Here is a 17045-nt window from a genome sequence, read left to right on the forward strand (position 1 = left end):
TTTTTTTATCTTTTTCTTATCATTCCATCATCTAAATTTGAGAATTTTTCTCATTAGTTCTCAAGTAAAAGTAACATAAAGTGCACTTGTTTCCAGAATTACCTTTTCTGACCTTTCACAAGATGATAATTGCAGTACTAGTAGGCTTAGAAGACTTGTTAAAAAAATTAAGCTTATAAAGTAGCAAAAAATGCCCCTTTGCTTGCTGGTGTCGATTTCAAAATTAACATTTTGGTTCATGTGCTTCTAATAATCACTGACCCTTACTTCGTGTGCTTTCCACAGGAAATGAGTACAGCAGAAATTACTTTGACCTGCTGATGGATGAGGAAATAAACCCAAGGCAGTGTGGGATGGAGGTCAGTGAAGAAGGTGAGGCAGAATTAAGTATGTAATTTTGGTGTCAGAATATTCTTTTCCATTCATGAAAATGAGGTGACAAAGATCACGTATGCAGTTCCATTTAAATATTGAGGTTTACAATTTAATTTATAAGTCTTACCTGCTCTGAACATGATAGGCAGTATGCATAGTCTTTGATCAAGGACAGTGAGTTAATGGACAGGTAAAAGTGAGGCGGTGCTGTATTCACTCTCCCACCATAGCAATAATAATAAATGCTCCAAGAAAACTGTCTACACCACGTTCTTTTTAATTAACATACTTAGTCTACAAGTGAGTACCAAGCTGCAGGTTTTGCAACCCAAAGCCTTTGTTAGACAACAATTTTGTTAATAAGTTGAACGTCTGTTTGCTTAACAGAAGAGAAACCCCAGTGTCCAGAGTTCCCAGCTGGAGGCCTCTTTTTACTAGTTTAGCCAAGATATTCCGCTTTGTTGTCTGTGGGTGATAGCAAGAAGTGGGAGGGTGTGATTGCAGTGCTGGGAGAAGTTATGCATAGGTATGAGAGAGATTAACCAGGAGGTATTGTTTTTTTTCCTGTGCACAGAGGAAATTCTCCTTCACTTTTAGATAAAAAAAAGGGTGGGAACGGGCCTGCCTGAATTTGCATGGGCTTAGGTAAGAACATCATCATGGTAATGAAGTGCTTAGCTGTGATCTGAATGCTTTGGCCCAATCTCCTGTAGTTAAGCACAAACCTCCTAATAGCATGTGAGGCTGATTTCTAAGTTTCTACCTCCCCAACCCTTCACTTTGTCAAACCTTGTGCTTATTTCTACTGCAGAACCTCTCTAGACCCACAGTTGTAGGCATATGTGGAAATAAATTGTGTAGGTATGAAACTACTGCAGAGTCTCAAAATGAGTCACTTTGGAAATTTGTGGGAAATTTTTATTTGCATAGATACCAAGATTTAAATTTTCAGGCAACCACATGTGACAGAAAAAAACACACTCTAGTGTGCATCAGTAACTTGGATTTCTGTGTACTGGTGAAAACAAGATGATGATTTTAGTTTTATTGGGGGCAAATTGCACCTAAACCTGTAATTTTCCTATCCTTTGTGTAGAACAGCAATGATCTTTAGAAGTCAGCTTTTGGCTCAGAGTTTTCAAGTGAAAGATTTTTTTTGTCGATGCTGCCTTGGTTCGTCTTATGAATAGGATTCATGAATCATGATCTTCTTTGTATCCAGAGAATGAAAAGTGGATTAGATTTCTGTATCCTTGTGAATGTGCCTAAAAGCCTGTGCGGTAGAGTGCTGACACCAGGGATACAAGGTAGTACAGCTTTTGTCAGGAAAAAACACTCTTTTGGCCATGTAAGAACTGCTGTACACATGTAATCATTTTTTTTTTTTTTTTAATCTGGAAGAAAGCTTTAAGAAAGTCCAGACAATAGTGTATCCTGCCAAACTTGAGAGACATGTGTAGCTGACCCTGGATGCTCTTCCTTTTTCTTCCCTGGCAAAAATTTCACTCAAATCTAGGGTAAGGCCTGTTTATTACAAACCGACTAGTGACAGTACTGGCCTCAAGTTGGTTGTGTTGACATTTTCAGAGCAGTTAAAGCACTGTATTGACCAAGCATCAATAGACGGCAGGTTGGATGTGGGAGCATTTATTTGAGATTAGTGATGCATAACTTCTATGTCATGAATGCAAGCATTATAGAAATAAATAATTTTTTGCTCCTCTTCATCTCTAGTAAACTGTGGAGAAGAGAATTCCGTTCTTTTATCTGACTTTTTCTAACTTAGTTAGTCCTGTTTTTTGTAGAGCCTTTTGGTCTGCATGTTGAAGACAACACTGCAATTTTAGGTGAATTTTGAATTGCTTTCTTTTGTACAATCCACTGTGGAATCAGACAGAAAAACAGTAACAGCTCTTCAGTAACATAATAAAACTTCATGAGAATATAAGTAAAGACCCCAAATACCTAATTATTTGAGTAGGACTGTAATATCTTTCTTTTCCTGGAATAATGTCATTTATAAAATGCTGATTTTTCTATCCTCCTAAAATCTGTAGTATAATCAACTCAGAGGCAGTGAAATGTGATACGCGAATGCCATAATGTCAGTTTCACGATCATTTGTATGTCTATGAATCTGTCCATCCCTTAATTTGACAACAGACATCTCAACAACTCATTATCACACATACTCATGAACAGGCTACTTGCCTCATTTCCTTTTTTCCTTGCAGAATAAATGTTACATAAGTAGAATTGTATTTGTATGTAGTAGACAGAGTAAAAACAGGTCAGAAATGAAGTCTGGTCCAGGATGGTCTTGGAGATACATACATTCCTTCTCTTTCCATCCAGGAAAAAAGGAACATGTGTGTCCAGGACCCTTGCTCTGTTTAAAAATCTGCAGATGTTATTGGGAATTTGAATGATGAATCTGTCCCAAGATGAAAATTCACAGTATATTGTAATATCTACTCCTGCTAGATAATGTGTTAGTATTATGGACAGTAGGGTAAAAATTTTAATAAGGATCCAAAATCATATTACAGAAGAAATGAGGTACTTTGATTTTTATTATGAGTAAAATAGATTTCACCTGGCAATTTGAATATATATAATCAGTTCAACAAGTCTACTAGCAGAATTAGAAAGCCAGTTTCAGTACAGACTAAGATATAATGTAGATCACCTTTGAAAAATGTGCAATTATATATTTTTCATTTTAAAATGTCGTTCATAACTCAGAAGAAAATGACAGCTCTGCTATGAAGCTCTACACTACAAAAAATAATCTGTATGTCAAAGTGTTTCTTTTGTATTTCTTTATACTTTAAAATAATGTTCTCTGAAATACTGCTGAAAGAAGCAAATAATCATTAGATGTCTCACTGTTGTTTTGTTGTTGTTTTTTTATTTGTTTTGAAAGATCCTGTGAAATTTGAGGAGCAAATCCTGTATGGTAAACTGATGAAGCTTCTAGATGAAGCAAGCAAGATAATGGACTCTCAAGGTAAATATATATATACGCATAAATGAAAACAAAATTCTCTTGAGACTGAGTGAGAGGGGAGAGTGGTAATCCATCCCTTTGAACTCAGAAGGAAAAAAAGGACAGTGATTTCACTGTGAGACGTAAGATCTCTTCCCCCAAACGCTTTTGTTTGAGTCCCATTTATGTGGTTTTAAGCATAACTTAGGTGATGTGCTTTCTTTATGCTACTTCACTCTTGCTAAATTCCACAGGAATGAAGACTGGAAAAGTCCTTGCTTACATGCTTAAAGCTAGAAATCTAAGTCTTTTTTTTAAGCCCATAAATAAGTGGGCTATTCTTTGTACTGTATGGTACTTCCTGTAATATTTCCGTTATATCCAAAGGGATAGAGCAGGCTGTTGCCTACAGTACTGGAGATCCAGGAACTTGTTTCCTGACTAGTTTGTGAGTCACTTTATTCTAGAAGAAGCAAACTTTTCATTTGCCTGGGTTTGCAAAATCCCTTGATTTGCCATTACTCATATCAGTAATATATTTGAAACCCATTGTGTCTTATTTTAAATATAAGGAAAATAAAATACAACCAGCATATTCATGCATGTAGCTTAAACTTGGATCTTTAAAGCATTATTAGGAAGTCCTGGACTGATGCATGTTAACTTCAAGTTCCACATTGCTGCGAAAGCTTATAGCAGTGCTGCAGGTTGTGTGTTGCTTTTGTCTTACAACAGCATGCATTAAAATAAAAATAAAAAAATACTTGGCTGTGGTGAAGTCAATACTAATTCTGTAGGAAAGATGGACACTGGCTCCTTCTACCAATATTTATAGCATTTCATGGTCTTCCATAGCCTTATCCTCCAAATATCCCTGTGTGATTTAGGAAAATGTCTTGATGTCATTTACAGACCACCCCAGGTAAGGTCCAATACCCTTTCAATTAGCTTTCTGAAACTATGCTGCTGTGATTCCCCCTGAATTCATGGGAGAGGGTCAGAGAAGTTGCTCTGGATAGCAGTTTATCTCACTTAACACATGTGCTTCTCAATTGGTCAGACTAATCACACCCTAGAATCAGTTCTTCCCTTGCATTTGCCTCTGGAAGGATCTTGGAACTACCTTCTCCTTGACCAAAGCCATTTGAATGTATGTGATGTGCATTGAGGATGATGATCTCCCTCTAGGTCTGCTGTAAGGGTGGGTATTGTGCACATGGAGCCCTGATCTCGCTGCCAGGTTTAATTCAAGGGCAGGCAAATACACTAACAGCAACGTCTTATGTTCCATGGGCATGCCAGAGCCCTGTGCCTATACAAGATTGGAGTGAATGTGGGAGCTGCAGCAGCCTGCTGCCATCTTGTCTCAGCACTTCTATTTCATAAAAAGAACCATATAGGCATCAGAAGTAGTGCTGTGGGTGAATGTTGCACCCTTTCCCACCTGAAGTTATTAATGGGGTTCTTTATGGCTTTGGTGAATAAAACTCTGAGAAGAGCAGAATTTTCTTGAGTAAATGAGGCTTGCGCAGTCTTCACCTCTGTGTATTTGTATGGAGTTGTATTTATTTCTGCCTGTCTGTTTCTCAGAACCTGTTTTCCTTTTCCAAAACCTTTTTTTTTTTTTTTTTTTTTAACAGAGAACAAATCTCACAGGTCTGAGTTCCCTACCAGTTTTATGAAAGTGGGCAGCTGAGCAAAACAGACAAATCTCCACTGAGGGAAAAGCTAATATGAGAATTTGACCCTAATTAGACATCTAAAAAATTGTAGAAAGCTGGGTTTCATTTGATTCCACTGTTATAGAAAGGCTTCTTTTTTTCCATTTGACCACTGAACTGAAAAATCACGTAGTCATACAGTCCTAATTAATAAATGATTCCCAAAGGAAAAGAAAGAACATGGCTCTTAGAACTTATATCATTACATATTTAAAGCATTTTGTCGCTGTTGGTCACTATTGTGGTACATGTTATATCATATTATAATCAACCTAAAATGTTGATTGTCTGCTTTTTAGAGAAGATGTAGACTGTACATTTTTTACCTAGGAATAAAATCTGTCAAACAATGTAAAATGGTGATTCATGTATATCTAAATGATGCCAGATTCCATAGAATAGAAAACATTTTTATTACATTTTTCTTTGAAAACAGCAGAAAAATCAAAGCAAAATGTTTGATAAATGAGCCTTTGGTATGTTTTCTTTTTATTAAATAGTGTTCTGGAATCAAGCAGCCAAAATGCATTTTCCTTGTGGAGTTTATAGGTGCTTTATGCATTCAAACTTGCATTAAGTTGTAATAAGCTGGTGAACCTGTCCTTTAAAGTCCCAACTCAGAAAACAAGCCACTGCTATCCGATGGACAAATGTAGGAGTAAGTGAAGTTAAAAGCAGCCAAGCTAATACTGGATAGATTCTTTGAATTACATCATAGCACCGATAAATAAAGCCTTAATGAAAGAAGAGAAATGATTTACATTCTACTGAAGGTATGACTTGTGCCATTAAATACAGTCAAAGCAATGAGAAGTTCGACACAGATCTCACAGAATCCAGTTTTTACTTAGGTTATCGACCTATCAATGAACTTCATTCAAATTTTCACCCATTTCCTCCTGTGCATATAAATCAACATTTTTAACAGTGGCTAATTTGGTCAGCAAGGAGGTGGAGACTTTCTTTTGGTCAAGATTTGCACAGAGGCAGCAGCTGGAGCCTCTTTCAGCACAATGCTGGGTCAGTTCAGATCTGAAGCAATGTATTGGTGACCAAGTTTCAGATGTTCCTTTGTAAAACAGCATGGAAGGAGCTACCAACTGAACAACCACATTGTCTCCTTGTCTCCAGCTCAATTTTTCCAGTGGTGCTTAAATCATATGTGTCTTTCCATCAAATAATTTTCAAATCTGAGCCATAATTTATGTTTGTATTTTTAGCAGTTATCTCTCTTGGAAAGGCTTTAGAAAATGTTCTCTCTCTTCTTTAGTTCTTCTTCCACAAAACAGTCAGTAATGCGCTTAGTGTCTTCCACCAAAACCAAATCCACTTGATACAGTTCCTCACAACAGTGATAAACACCAAAAGAGGAAGGCTATGTTGATGAATCGCTGCATGGTTGCCTTTGCAGACGGAATGCTTTTCTTCCATTTTTTTGATATACAAAGACTCTATCTGCACCCAGCAGATCTGAAATGGGAATGTATTGTCCTCCAAGGATGTAAACTTGCACTGCTCCTGTGAAAGCAGTAAGGCAACTGATTTATACCACCTGAGCATATGGCCCGTTGTGTCAACACAGTATGGAACAGGCAATGCTGCATCCTCTGCCGTTGGCAATGTTTTCATTTCCAGTGCTTCCTGGACTTTTTTCTGTGCTAGCCAAACCTTTAATGTTACAGTAAATTTAAATGTAAACATCATTTTGTTTTTGCAGTTAATAGTTGTAGGTCAAATCACTTTTCATTAGGCTTGTAAGATGCTACATGAAGAGATTCTGTGTACCCTAAGGTAATGGTTTAGGTTGTTTATATCTACTGTACACTTCCTCCAATGTGATTTTGAATTTGTATCCTGTTGTAATTAAATTAAAAAAAAAAAACTACTTCCTGTGTGTTGGTGGCACTGAGGTGATTTAAGTGCTCAGAAGGCTCAACAATTAAAGTCATTAAACAATGAGTAATGCACAAAACTGAAAATTTTAATAGCCTTAGTTTTATCTTTCCTTTTCTGGTCTTCATTAAAGAATGAGGGACATCAAAGCAGAAGGAGAAATAAGTCTTTTAACTGCTTTCATGTCTTAGGGTAGGGAAAAAGAAAGGCAAATAACTAGATATGTCATTTTGTTGTAGAGAAAGGCAAGAAGAACTATAAAAACATGCACTTATACACAGAAATATGAAGTCAGATGTGGACAACCTGATATCTGTCATATCTTACTGATCCTGATATGGAGAAATGAGCGAAAATAATTGTCTTTATTATCTACGAGCCCTACTAATGTTTGTACTGCAGCAGATATCAATGAGAAGATGTGTTTTTTAAGTAACATGTTGAATTGCAGTTAAAAAGGAAAGTTTATCTTTTAGGTCAGCTTTCTGAATGAGATTTATTTTTTATGTACATACAGCACTTACCCTTCGGTTCTGTATACATCATAGCAGAGAAATCAATGGAATGATGTGGGTGAGAGGAGAACCGAACCCAATTAATTAGGTGGGAGCTGTGTGAACACACCTGGGGGAGGAATCTGATCCTTCAGAGTGAGTGGGAGGAAGATGAAATGCTTGGTGTGGTTCTGCCTAAGCCTCCCTTCCAATTGCAGTTATTCCTAATCTTCCCCAGGAATGAAAACCAAAGTCACTCCAAATCAAAATTCCTCTATTTATGGGGGAGTGAAGTGACCATGGATTTCCAAAGTGTCATTTTTGACCTTCTTAAGGAACAAGCTGTTCCTTTATGCTGACTTTGCTCTTAAGGATAGTTTTCCTGGTAATGGTATTTGGAATCTGCCATCTGCTTTATATTTACTTATTTCTTTTAATTTTGTGGTATGAATTGTTGTCTTTGCATTTTGGTGGACCAAACATTGCAACCAAGAAGTACTAACTGATGTATGAAATCTCATTTGCTAAGAGAGATTCCACCACTTTTGTTTCAAGCAGCCCCTGTCACCAGTGAAGATTTTTCAGACTCCGTGATGCCTGTCAGCTTCAGTAAGACACGTGACCTTCACAAGGAGCTTGAAGATGAAGTGATTCCTTCATATATCGAACAGTTCGAGAGAGATGTTCAGGATGACATAATTATGTTTGGCAGCTTTTCACTGGAACAGGTCAGACTTAAGAACTATGAGATAATTTTATCGCTGTCTTCATAACCTGATGCTGGCTTGTTGACCTTGTACACCCCAATTCTATTTCACTGCCCAATGATACATATATTGAAAGAGAAAAAGATAACCCATTTTATCGGCTTGCTTCATGTCACTTTGCTTAGCTAATAGCAGAGCCTTTGTCTTTGTCTCTATTTCAATATGAATAAAAACAGATTGCTTTAATTGCTCCTTTCCTAAATAGTACGGTGTTCCTTATTGCTCTGCAGTAAGTATTGCAGTTGAGTTTCAGTCAAGAGCCTAAGCTTAGGACATCTTTCTCTGACAAATTTAACAGAGGCTTATTCATCTATCAACAAGGAAGTTCAGATTGGAATCCAGGAAGGATTTATGTAGCAATATTTATTGTAGAGAGGCTACAATTATTCCCAGTTTATAAATCTGTTGTGTCTTTTCAGGGCGCCAAGGCTTCCTGTGGTTTTCTTTTTGTTATTTCATAGTTTGAAGAGACATGGTTGTGTTCATGTTGACAAAGACACAAGTTTTCAGGGCTGAAATGATACTTGTGGGCACCTAACTACCATTTGTCCCAATGAAAAATCTCATAGCAAGACTAGGGGACAGGAAGAGAGATAAATTGATGAATCTATCATTTTTAATTAGCAACATGAGAACGGAACACTGGCTCTGATGGGCTTAAAATAGGCTATCCAGTGACTAATGGTGATCTAAGCTTTCTTTTATTTTCAGAGAAAGTTTTTAGAATTTTTTCATTGCAGGACAAGCCTCATCATTGCCTTGCTGATGTATGTGGGGATACAATTCCCTTCCTTGCTCCTTCCCTCTAAACCCTAATGTGGCTGTATTTCATTCTGGATTTCATTTTCATTGTGTTATGCATGGAAGGTGATTTGGGAAGAGTTGTTCAGAGAACATGAAAAAATATCACCTGCTTCACAGGGCTGATGGAGTGAGAACCTGGGAACAGTTGAACTTTGGGTATAGCAATTTTCCAGAAGACTTTATATTATGTCAAGAGTTTTCGTTTTAAGTTTGGGCTATTCAGATTCCCCCAAATATTTGTGAGTCTCTGCAGCACATGAAAGAACACAATAGATTTGTCAGTTGTATACTTACCCTCCTTCTGAACATAGTTATTGGGAGGATCATTTAGACACACTTATTTCATTTTAACCTTATTTTGCTTGGGAAAAAAAAAAAAGGAAAATCCTTATTTAAGTGATTAAGCTAGTCTACAATCAGGATAGGTTCTGTAATTGCAGATGGGTACTCAGTGCTTTATACTGCATAGAAAAGATTGTGAATGACTGTTTTCCATCCCTTATTCCCAAAAATCTCTGACTTCAGCTGTCCAAGTGCTATTCAGGAATTCAGTCATACTGGCATGGTACAAGATGTCACATTTGCATCACATTTGCACAATGCTGAGTATTACAGGAGGATCACTATAAAATCTATATTGGCTTCTACCTCGTTGGTTTATGTACCCATCCTTAACTTGGAAGCACACAGAAATGGGACATTCAGTTGCTTTCAACAGAAAAAACAAGATGACATTGGAAACTGAGCTTGCAAATATGCATGTATTATGTCATACTAGTATTCCAGTGCATGTAACAAAAATGTGAGCACACTCTGGTCTTTAATGTGCCTTCTGTCCATGGTGTGTGAATCAACCTTTGTGGTACTGCAGTGCTGAGTACTTTCTGTAGCAGTTGCAAGATTGGTGTTGGAGTGCTGTCCTATTCTTTAGAATCTGCCACTGCTATCTTTGGGATAATTCCAATTTTTGCTGCTTGATTGTACATTTATTGGTTTGAAAAAGTCTTTAATTCACTCTGTGGTATTTACTTTGTATTGAGAAAAAAAAATCCTTCCCTTCCATCTGCAGGTTTAGTGAGTAACAGATGTACTTTAGCCAGCATAATTTATGATTAGTTAATTTAATCTGCCACAATGACATAAAGTGAGCCTGAAACAAGCTTCTATCAATTTTGCCGTTAGAGGTAACATAATATTTTCAAATGTCTACCAAACTGAGTAATTAACCCTGAGGCTGAGTGAAGGAGTCTAATAGACATCTCTCACATTCCTTTGCTTTGACAAAATGAAAACAAAAAGTGGGAGCCCAAGGGTTAAAAATAACAAATGATAGTTTACAGTGCATGAGAATGATTTCATAACTGAGGTTCAGAAACACACCTGAGTTGGCTCTGCTTCTTTTTAAGCTGCCAAAAATGTTCTCCAATAAGGCATTTGATTTGCACTTGAGCTTTGCTGGCAGCATTGGCACAATAAGGACATCCTGGCATTAACTCTCTACCTTATAGTTCAGTGCTCTCCTCCTCTGCTTTTAGCTTCATTGTAAATGGGTGGCTTTTATTTAAATAGAAGCTCAGCGTGTGAGATCATCATGATTAAAAGTTTTTGAAACAGCTGATGCATTTTCTGTAGGGGAATGAAAAAGGGCTTTGCAAGATTTTAGATCTAAAACTCTAATCTGAGTCTTTGTTTAATATTCTGTTTTGAGAATGTAAAAGCTGATAGCTGAGGTCAACAAGAAAAACATAAGGGGAGATCCAATAGTTTGTTGTAAAGAAACATAAAGCAGATATAGATATTTGATTAACAAACACACTGAAGTATATTAAATTCTGAATGCAGTTCTGTTTCCTGCAGCCTATGCTGCAGCCTTACAGATTTCAAGAAGTGACATTTGCTTTTAATAAAAAAAAAAAAGAACAGTATTAATAGAAAATCATAATTTTGGGACTGTGTTCCAGGTGCAACCAAAGCAGGCTATGCATTACCATGAGATAATAGAGAAATACATGCTTATGGGCAGAACTAGATTGTACGGAGCAGAGAAATGTACAGAGGAGAGACCTGACATAATTCTGGCTTAATGTGTTTGATTAAAGAAAAGATGCTTTCAAAACATGTGAGACTGCTGAGGATGTAGCAAACGCTGGAGATTCGGGTGAGACTGCACTTGTTGACAACACAATCTTGCCAATCCTTGGCTCAAATGCCATGGAAAAGTACAGCTATAAGGATTTTCAGCTGCTTCTGAGCAGAGACAATAAAAGTGACTACTTGAGCTTATGTTTTCTTAGAAGTTAAAGAGTGGTGCAATTATAAGGACCAATATTTCCTCAGCCATCAAGGATATCTATTCCTACTTGGCCATCATCTTCCTGTGTCTTGCCCAGTGTCCTTGACTAAGTACATTTTGTCCTCAACCTGTCTTTCTTTGTAGAATTCAGATGCTGCATTTTAATCCTCTGTGCTGGCATAATGCCATGCAGGACTTGATCATTACAGCCATATAATCAGTTATGTCTGATGTAATCAGATACATGTCTTCAATAGAAATTAATGAAGAACCTCTGGAAGCAAAGTGCAAGTTTTACTCTTTGGTATCAGGAGTTGAATGGTAGTAAATGAGATATTTGTTGCAGGTTGGATAATAGTGTGATGTTGCCTTTCATTGAGAGATTTACCTTTTGGTAAAACAACAGTTAATGCCTCTGGGCCTCAGACCTAATATTCTTACAGGGCTAAAGTCATCATCCTTGCCCTGTCAGAGAGATCAATTTATATGATGTTGTGATTATTAGTTTTCCATTGATTAATGCTGGATAACGTGAGTAAATTTGGTACTGTGAAAGACAACGATGTATCTTTCCTCTAAAAAATTCACTGGAATAAGGCCTCAGACATATAAAACACAAACACACATCTACTTGCATGTTCTACACCCTTGGATAATGCTGTCATTTTTATCCCAATGGTATCTACAGACCTCCCCCTCATTAAAGCTGTAGCCTGTTAAGAATTGTGCCATCCTGTGTGATCATCTGTGTGCATATGATGCCTGTATGAATATATGCACCTAAAAGCAATCTGACTTTTCTGCACTGAAACATGGCTGCTCCTTTATGACATTTGCCAAGATTTTATATGGCTGTGATGTTCCAATTAGTCATTTCTTTAGTTTTATTGAGAATCGTAGGTTAAAAATACAAAAGTTGATAATGTTTCTTTTACATCACACCTTAAAGGTGGGTTACTTTGCTGTAGCTAAGCTACTTATGTGCTACTCTCATCTGAGTTTCAAAGCTTCTCCCTGGTCTGTTAAAATCAGAGAATCATAGAATGGCCTGGGCTGAAAAGGACTTCAAAGATTATCTAGTTTCAACCCCCTGCTATGTGCAGGGTCACCAACCACCAGACCAGGCTGGCCAGAGCCACATCCAGCCTGGCCTTGAATGCCTACAGGGATGGGGCATCCACAACCTCCTTGGGCAGCCTGTTCCAGTGCATCACCACCCGCTGATATAATGATTTCCATTTCATTTATGTGAAGTAATAGGAAATATGTGTGTCTCCATTTTATTAAGGAAGAAGAAGGGCACAGGTAGACTGAAATCTACATCCATCAGAAGAGCTTAGCACTTTGTCTTGGAGTATATCATTAGGATATGCTCATCAAGTTCATAATAGTCCTGCTAGGTAGACTGCTTTAGGACTGCAGGAAAAGCACACTGCTGAAATCTAAGCTTGAAGGGAAAAACACAAGGTTAACTTCTCAGAGCCTAGAATGTCAGGTTTATTGCATTGGACTCTGTATTTTCTTACTGCCTTGTGAGATTCTATGACCATCAGGGATTCTATGAACACTCACAGGGCAGACTCGAAGATAAACCATATATGTAGCCATGGGACTTCTCCACAATGGCAATCTGACATTTTTAAATATCTTTTTTTCTGTCAGGCTCATTCCTGCTTCATCAGTGGGAAGCTTGGGAGCATTCCAAAGTTCTAAGATTCCTCTCTATTGCTTCTGAACACTCAGATTTACAGATTTCTTCTGGAGGCAGAGAGAATGGAAGGGAAAGGGGGGCAATAAATCTCAGAAGCAGAATTTCACAAAAGATGTTTTACATGTTTGTCAAGGACCTCTGTGCTGTCGGGAAGCCCACAATACTGATATAGCTTCTCTTTTTACTTGCAATTCTCTTTTGATTGTTTTGTTCAGGAGTTATATGAATTTTAAGTCAAGTAAATAATTAGGTAGCAGTAATGAAAACCATGTGAAAATATTTTATACTTCACTGAAAAGGGTTTCATTTACTTTTTACTGTGTTCTTTCTTTCTTTTTTTAAGATCAGAAGGGAAATTAAATAACTAAAACAATTCTTGATATTCTATTGAGCTGGAACAATGAACTGTACAGATATTGTAACTGATGATACTGCATTTGCTGATGCTTAAGGTAATTTGACTGGTCAGCTCTCTGGCTCATTATCTTAACACAGACTCAAGTAAGGAAGTCCTTTTCTATGGTTCAATAAACAGAGGCTACTGGAAAGATTTGTCAGAGTATTGGTGACTGCCAAGTCTTACTGAAGTTTAAGTGACTACATCAAATACCAACACCTGTTAAAAGAAGCAGAACTCACATCAATATTGTAAAGGAATGAAATAGCACTACTGATGCATAGAGGCATAAAGTGTGAAAAAATAAATAGAATGAAAAAAAAAATCACTTACGTGTATTTTCCAGATTCTTTTCCCAGACAAGTTTAATTTGTATTTTTGGTAAAAATAAATGAATAAAATTAAAAAAAAATAAATAAATCTGTACCTCCAGCTGTAGCTAAGAGAACTGTAGACTAGCTTTTATGACAGGAGACTCCTTAGAAGAGCTGATAGACTACACAAGTCTAACTGAACTACAGATAAATTAATTGGTCTAAATGTTGTGCGTTTTTCCTTTTGTGGTCATACATTAGAGTTGAATTTGCTGAAAGGAATCTATTCTTACTTTAGAGTTGCATTTACTGAGATAAATGTGTACTTCTGAGCTCTGCTTCATGGTATAGAATAATTTAGTAGTGGAAAGACCTTTGTAGTAGACTCTTAGAATGGACACGGGTTTTGGAACTTAGAATGAGAACATATCATTGAATGTATACATTTCAGTATGTTTCTTCATAACCTGACACTATGATATCATTGTTCATGTTAGCATTTGGGGAACAGGTGAGACCAACAGAGTTTACATTGCAGCTGAAAATGTGTGCTGATTGCACATTTTACTTAAAGCAGAAAAGGAATGGGACAAGATGGGGGCTTGCAGGAGCGGACCTGTTCTCTGTAAGGAAAAATTTCTAGACATTTCAACTAGTAATTTTCACTGTTGTATTTAAGTCACCTATACAGTAAAGTGTGCCTAAATTATCTCCCTTGCTGTACTGTTCATATACTAATGGTTGGTGAATGTTTCTTAATTACAAAGTGTTCAACTGTATTGGCATGCTTGAAATAGAAGATGACGTAAAAGCCAATATAAAGGGAAGTTATTGAATAAAACTAAAGATTATGCTTTTAGATTACAATTACGCAGACAAATTTGTGAGGCAGTGCTGTGTTGTCAGATGGAAAAAGGAACAGGACTGAGAAAGATGTTGACTGTAACCTCAGAACTAAACATCGGTTTTTATGGGGCTGTAACAAGCAAATTTGTTACTATGACTCAGTTTTGCCTATCTGCAAAACAGACCTAAAAATAGATACCAGCTTTAGGGAAAAATGAGAGAATTAAAGGAGTAAAATTTCATGAGGGACTTTGAAAAGTCTACAGAAATAATAAAAACATTCTGTGCTTGAATTAACAAACATTTTTAAATTAAGGAAGAATGAGGGGCAGGGGGAACCACAAAAAAGTCTCAGTATTTCCAATCAGTATTTCCTTTCAGTTTCTCCTTCAATCATTCATGTCATAGTTTGCTGCTGGTATCCAGAAAATAGAGAAGTAGGACCTGGAGTTGTTACCTAGTTTATTTTCTTTTTTTTTTTTTTTTTCCCTTTCTTAACATGAACTACCCATTTTAAATTTAAATTAAGGGATTGACACAGTTCACTTGGTTTCCACTGGCATTTCTTGTGCTAAATGAATTTATACTGTAGAGTATATATTGCTTAACAGTGGTTATCATCTTCCACTATGTTCTGATATTTTGGCTAAGATCACCCAGATCTTCTTAGTAGCTGCTGATTTCTAGGCTCATCTGGAGACATCTGAACTAGCAGAGCTTTCACAGAGTAGCACATTTATGCTTAAAGTCTCTTCATCAATTGCAGGAGTCACTGCAGCATTGTACATTTTCAGTGCTCTGCTATGGTTGTCAGACACTCTGATAAATGGCCTTGCATACACTTGTGACACACTAGATTTTGATGAGGACATCAAAGCTTTATGACCTTGATGCTATGTCTTCTCAACTGTGAAATGAGAAGCATTTGAAGGAATATCTAGTGGTCATGGAGAAACTACAGGTGGCCTCTCTGTGCATGGCATGATAGAAATGAGAAGGGCAAGTCCTCCCTTGTGAGGCCAGAGAGGAAAAAATTTATTTTGCAGGAGCCGTGTAGTTCTGCAGCAGAGATCCCTCTCAGGTTTTCTTAGAACATCTTAAGAGAAGTAATTCAAGTTTTTAAATTTCTTTCTATTGTTCCTCTTAGATCAAAAACCTGCATGAAAATATCTGAATTTTATGGAAATTCAGGAATTTGTTTAGCATATTTACTTTACAACCTGTTTAACTTTCTGTAGTTGTTCAAAGTTAGTGCCTTGAATTTAATACTTATATTTTATAAAATGTCTAGCTCTGCAACAGTATTCTGCCTTTCTATGTTGATTGGTAGCTCAGTCTTCACTGCTGAAATGTTATTAGAAATAATGGAGAGCTTTACAAATTTATTGGAACGATCAGCCTATAATGTCACTAAATGTATCCATATTACTCAGTGTAAAAAGGCTGCAGCATGACTAAACTAAATCTCACTTTGTGTTCTGCAGGATCAATTCTGAAAGAGCGTGAGGTTTTTGTTTTTTTTTTTCTAGCTGTTACAAACGTCTCGGTTGTCTAAGTTTTAAATTTTATGCTCATGAACAGTAAATTAGTTTAATTTTCTCTTTGGAGGGAAAGTCATGGCAGAGGGGTTGCTTTTTCTTTTTTCCTTTTAAAAACCTGACTGAGTGTTTCTGGCATGTTTTTGGCAAAGAGCACCATGAATAATGCTACCATGTACACAGGATTTTAAACTTTAAACGTGTTTTGTAGCCATCTCCCAAACAAGGTCAATCAAATTCCAGTATGTGCAGCTCTCCGGGCAGGCACTGTCCAGCTGCTAGACTCTGCTTTCAATGAAAAACAATCATGCCACTTATCTCTCAATACCTATTTTTCTTGTGATCTCTTTGCTTTTAACATGGAGAAGATACGTCTCTCAAAATCACACATTGCACAAAAGTTAACATATCTTGAATATTCTTTCTTGATCTCAAATGGTTCTGTGCTATGCAATGCACTAGATCTTGAAAGTTCCTATAAGTGAACTTCCTCACAGCAGCCAGAATGTGGAGGAGGAGGGCTGGGTGGCACTGGTGGGACTAGAGATGTGGTGTTTGTTTCTAGTCCTGACAACTGTTCGCTAGGTGAGTGTGAACTTGCACCTCACTTCTTCCACATGTGAAAATGAGGAAGACAGGATTTCACTGCAAAATGTTTTGGGATGGGCAGATGAAAACCCTGAAAAACTTTTGGGTGTTTATGGCTGGAATGTCAGCCCTTTGGGCTTGTTTCTACCTGAGCTGTGATGTACTGATAATAAGGGATTTCTCAAGGAGAGGAATGAAGGTGAAACACTGGGATTCCCTGTATGGGGGAGACCTGTGGGCAGTGGGAGTTGCTGGAGATCCTACTTGGTAGTGTCGTCACAGTTCCTCTGCTGTGCCCCTGTCTAGTGGGGAGGA

The 17045-nt window shown here is 37.2% G+C and overlaps 1 protein-coding gene across 1 annotated transcript in view; it reads left to right on the forward strand.

Annotated features, from left to right (window-relative positions):
* Positions 1–17045, forward strand: part of LOC100539960 (uncharacterized) — a 193068-nt gene that overhangs the window by 54261 nt on the left and 121762 nt on the right. The window contains exons 9-11 of the mRNA XM_031552754.2: positions 286–372; positions 3302–3385; positions 8031–8200. Of these exons, the coding sequence (XP_031408614.2) occupies positions 286–372; positions 3302–3385; positions 8031–8200 (341 nt within the window). The remainder of the gene's footprint in view (positions 1–285; positions 373–3301; positions 3386–8030; positions 8201–17045) is intronic.

Source organism: Meleagris gallopavo, chromosome 3 (assembly GCF_905368555.1).
Source record: "Meleagris gallopavo chromosome 3, MGAL_WU_HG_1.1, whole genome shotgun sequence".
In the NCBI taxonomy this organism is placed as follows: Eukaryota; Metazoa; Chordata; class Aves; order Galliformes; family Phasianidae; genus Meleagris; species Meleagris gallopavo.